We start from the raw sequence: 4,704 nt of genomic DNA, 5'->3' as shown, positions 1-4,704 counted from the left end.
AATAATAATTACTATAATTATGCTACACAAATTTCTTATAATCATATTAATTATTATAATTATACTACACAAATCTCTTATAATCATGTTAATTACTGTAGTTATACTAATTACTATAATTATATTAACAGTACATATTCAATAATATCTATCTTCACCACCTTTAAATATTAAAGGTAGTTTGTACTGCAAGTTGGAAAAGCTCTCTCTTTTATGAGGCCATCAAATGTGTTAAAAATAAAATAAAATAAAACAAAATCAGATGAGATCCCATGTGTACAAAAGGCCAATTTCGTTGTTATTTTATTGCAAAAACTATCCTCTTAAGTCTTTGGCATGATATATAGGTTGGTAGCTGTTCTTATCGCAGTGGTTACAAATTATTAATTATTTTGTCACATGGCCAAATGTACCATAATAATAATAATAAATTAAAAAAAGCCATTTTTTATTAACTTATTGACACTCTCAACCTCAAACTTCTTCTCTCTTACATTGAAAAGTTGACTTTGGTTAGGAACCATCGATCTAATGAAGAAGAAATTAAATTTGGCATCTATAAATTGTAGGATTAATTAGCTTTAATCACTTAACGATATTTAAGATTTGATTTTAGAGTTGGTTAATTAAGAGATTATTTTCTTTTAAATTAGTTAGAGTTTATTTAGTTATTGTTAATTTAATAGAAAGTTAATATTAAAATAAATTTTTAATATAACACAAGATCATGCATGAATTATATTGATCTCTTTGCTGCTTTCCATGCAGATAACGCCAAAATTAGTCAAGAAAGGAATTGCTCAAGAAATTTACTAGCATAATTTATTTGAAAAAAAAAAAAAAACCTCTGAAATGTCTTAACTGTTTGAATTGAATTTCAAATGGTTTTATTTCTGAAGCTGTGTACTTAATAAAAGTCATGCTTTCTGTCAAATTACAACTCATACTACTGCTACTACTACTATACCCACGAGTTGCACGTGCATTCAAAATTTATGGTTGATAATTATTTTGTTGACATCTTTGAATATTGAATAATTCGGATTATTTTGATTTCAAAAGTAAATTATATAGAAATTGATGATGATATTATTAAAATTAAATTAAAAATTAGATCACAAGTCTATACATTTAGTAATTATGAATGAATTTTACATGTATTATGACAATCAATCAAACTATTTAATGAAACTACATATATGAAATCAAAAAGTTCATGTGGGTATCATTAATTAATCCCTGGATTTATTAGTTGATTTCAAATGGTGGGTCTATTTTGGACTAGTGTGAGTGAGAAATATTCAACCCCCCCATTAAAGCATATGGGGTAAAGAGGGGAAGGACCAATCTAAACACATTGATTGGCAAATGAAAGGACCAAAGGTGATGATTATTGAATCCAACCACTGAATTCATGCAACCATTTGTTTTGTTGGAAGGTCAAATTACTCCCACTATTATGGTGGTTATGTATTATTTATGAGTTTGGTTGAGTCCAATAGCCCTTTCTGGTTCATTAAACACTAGATATATAATACGCAGGTCCACAAAGAAAGACAGTAGATATATATCACATGCTTAATTATGACAAAAATTAATTATCTCAAATTAAAGTCTGAAAATTAAAATTAAAGGGCCATCGTCAGTTTTTAATATTTTGAATAATTAAGCATGTATAGTTTGATTAATCTCTTATTTTTTATGTGATCTTGATAACAACAAATGCAGAATTCTAACTGCTGTTTGAATTCTTTGTTCAATTAACGTCTTTCAAGTTTACATATTTGTTTTTTAACAAAAAAGATGACATGATGATTTGTGTAACTCTTTTTCAATGTTGCATAAATTACAAAGTAATTTCTACAATACATATATAATTTGGTCTAAAACAACAAGAGCTTCGAAGCAGTCATAACAATGGCTGGAAAATGAGACTTTTTGGTAGTTAAAATTTGCGATGATTAACGAGACATGTCTTGATAGGAAAAGATAGAGATGTCAAAGCCGGCATGGTTGACCACCGACCTATCAAAAAACCTACAAATAAACAAATAATAAATATTTATCAAAAGCAAACAAATGAATAAAAGACTTTCTCCAAGTCAATTCCCTTATCTATAATTAACCTATCTGTTTTTCTTTCCAACCAAGCGCCTACCATCTCATCTCTCTCTCTCTCTCTCTCTCTGAAATGGGAAATGTTGTATCTCCATGTTTCCATTCAACAAGGTCTTCATCAGTGAAGCTAATCTTTTGGGAAGGAACCACAAGGATTCTTACAGGGAAACACATAGCAGGAGAGATCATGTTCGATAATCCGGACAAGATTGTTTGCCATGCAGATTCTTTCTTCATTGGCCACCCTCTACCAGCCCTGGACATTAATGATGAGCTCAGGCCAGGCCAAACCTACTTTGTCTTTCCTATAGATCGCATCTCTTGCAACCATGTTCTATCTGCAGCTTCTCTTGCAGCCTTAACCAGCTCCTCCAGCCCTAGACCAGCACCTATCAATTTCGGTGAGTATGATCCTTTCCAATACGTGAAGGGTGCAAATGGTAGGATTCTGATAAAGGTGGTGCCTGAATTCATAATAAGGCTTCTAAATAGAGGTAAAGAAGAAGAAAATGGTGGGTCTGCTAGTCCTGGTAATAATAATGGTAACAGCTTTCTTTGTAGCACACCAGAGTTGAAGAAGCACTATGAACAGCTTGTTGGGTCTAGAGAACAAACATGGTCACCTAAACTTGAGACCATTTCCGAGTGCAAAATTAGGTATTCTCCTTGCAGATTTTTAGGGTTGGAGTGGAAACAAAAAGAAGAGAATGATGCATAATTTTGTATTAATTCTTTTCAGTTAATTATTAAAGGGAAGAAGAACATAATAGATCATGTAGTTATATAGTATTTTATTTAATTTTGGTCCCTTTAATTTATGGATCGATTTGTACAAAGTTTGATCGTTTTAAAGTTGTTGATAAATTGCCCATTTAATTTGTGAGAATTTGTTGATGTATACAGTTGTTCTTTAAATCATGTTTAAAAGAATTTGATTCTTTAATATTGTTTCTTGTTTGCATAACATTGATTTCCATCTCATAATTATTAATCATAAACCCTTTTTCCTGTCTTCCTTAACTATGATAATTATTTAAGGATTATCAAAATATGAAAAATGGGAAAATTAACTGATTTTCTTATAAAGGTAGTAATTATATAGATTGAATTTTATGGATTTCATTTGTAAATCCATACTATGCATGTTTATAATCTGAAATTTCATTTGAAATTTGTTGTTTTCTAATTTTAAGAAATTGATTAAAATACTTAAACCAAACTGAATCAAAACCTTGCAGAATTTATAAATAAATTTTAATTAAATATATAATGTTGTTTATAGATTTTTCCTGTGGGTATGAACCTGTAAGACAAGAGAAAATATTAGGTGGGTTAGCTTATCTTACTTTAAATAGGAATCTTTTCGATACTTATATAAGGAGCTCAAACTTTCACATTCAGGTATACTGTTCTCTTTAGTTAATTTTATGTTATACTGAATACTGACTTAAGCATCGAAAAAATTATAAGTCTATACCCATAGAAAAAATCTACGAACAACATCACTATAGTTTTGAATTTTAACAATATAAGGTTTCATTTTAAAATGATTTGCAAGTATATATCAATATATATTAGCATTGCAAATAAATATATTTCATATTCAATAATTTTGAAGTAATATAAGAATTGCTGTGGTAATGGATAGGGGATGAAGTGCTACTGGTGAGGTAGTTTAAGGCAACATCTTCCTTCTAGATAATATATATATACATGTATAGCACTACTGATTGTGTTATTGTAGGCCTTGGGGAGTTTAATTTAGATTTTAATCAATCTGGCAGAAGTACATATATACTGTTAAGTTTATTATTTCTTTAGAGATGTTCTGTACATTAGCTGCTTCTGCTCAATTGCTCTTTTATGGAACTTGGTTTGTTTGTGCAGATAATGTTAGGGTCTCATTTGATTCAAACATATCTATTTCTTAAGTCATTTAATTAGTAAACAGTACTTGTTTATAGTATTTGTTCATAAAATTTTCAGCTTGCATTGTACTAATTCTTCATTTAATAGTTTGTCTTCTAACTTTTTAATGAGAAAGTATAAAGAAAAGATAATAATAATAATAATAATAATAATAATAATAATAATAATAATAATAATTTATTATCTCAAAATAAATTTATTTTAAAATTTTTTATTATTAGAATTTAGATAATTTCATTTAAGGTTTATTGAGGAAGTTTATAACTTAATAATTGATTTCTTAATAATTTTCTTTTATAAAAATGAAAAAAATGTTTCATTAAATAGAAATAGGTATAAAAGATAAATATAAATTAATATATTATATTTTTACATAAACGAAAGTAACCACTCATACAAAAATAATATAAAAAATTTATAATATTTGATAGTATTAATAAGGCATGTAGATTCGATAATAGACAAGTTGCATGCTCTACTTTTTGACTCTATAATCTTTTTACGAGCTCAATTTGATAATTTCCAAATTTAGATATTTTATCGAAGGAGTAATCTATACTCTATATCATATAAAATACTCTTCTCTAGAAAAAAAAAATATATGTATATATTTCAAATAATAAAAGAAACACTATTAAATGGCAGAAAATGCAAAAA

The 4,704-nt window shown here is 27.9% G+C and overlaps 1 protein-coding gene across 1 annotated transcript; it reads left to right on the top strand.

Annotated features, from left to right (window-relative positions):
• The first annotated feature begins 2,133 nt into the window (after nt 1–2,133).
• LOC110658694 (uncharacterized) lies at nt 2,134–3,016 on the top strand. The gene has a single exon (XM_021816418.2). It carries the CDS (start codon nt 2,192–2,194, stop codon nt 2,834–2,836), a length of 645 nt encoding a protein of 214 aa, XP_021672110.2. The 5' UTR covers nt 2,134–2,191; the 3' UTR covers nt 2,837–3,016.
• Nucleotides 3,017–4,704: the final 1,688 nt, after the last annotated feature.

This window comes from Hevea brasiliensis, chromosome 16 (assembly GCF_030052815.1).
Source record: "Hevea brasiliensis isolate MT/VB/25A 57/8 chromosome 16, ASM3005281v1, whole genome shotgun sequence".
NCBI lineage: Eukaryota > Viridiplantae > Streptophyta > Magnoliopsida > Malpighiales > Euphorbiaceae > Hevea > Hevea brasiliensis.
The sequence above is the reverse complement of the archived record's forward strand: the minus strand, read 5'-3'. Positions and strand labels throughout refer to the sequence as shown.

What these genes read in the sequence shown, in the direction of transcription:
- LOC110658694 (XM_021816418.2), top strand. Translation starts at nt 2,192, where the DNA reads ATGGGAAATGTTGTATCTCCATGTTTCCATTCAACAAGGTCTTCATCA.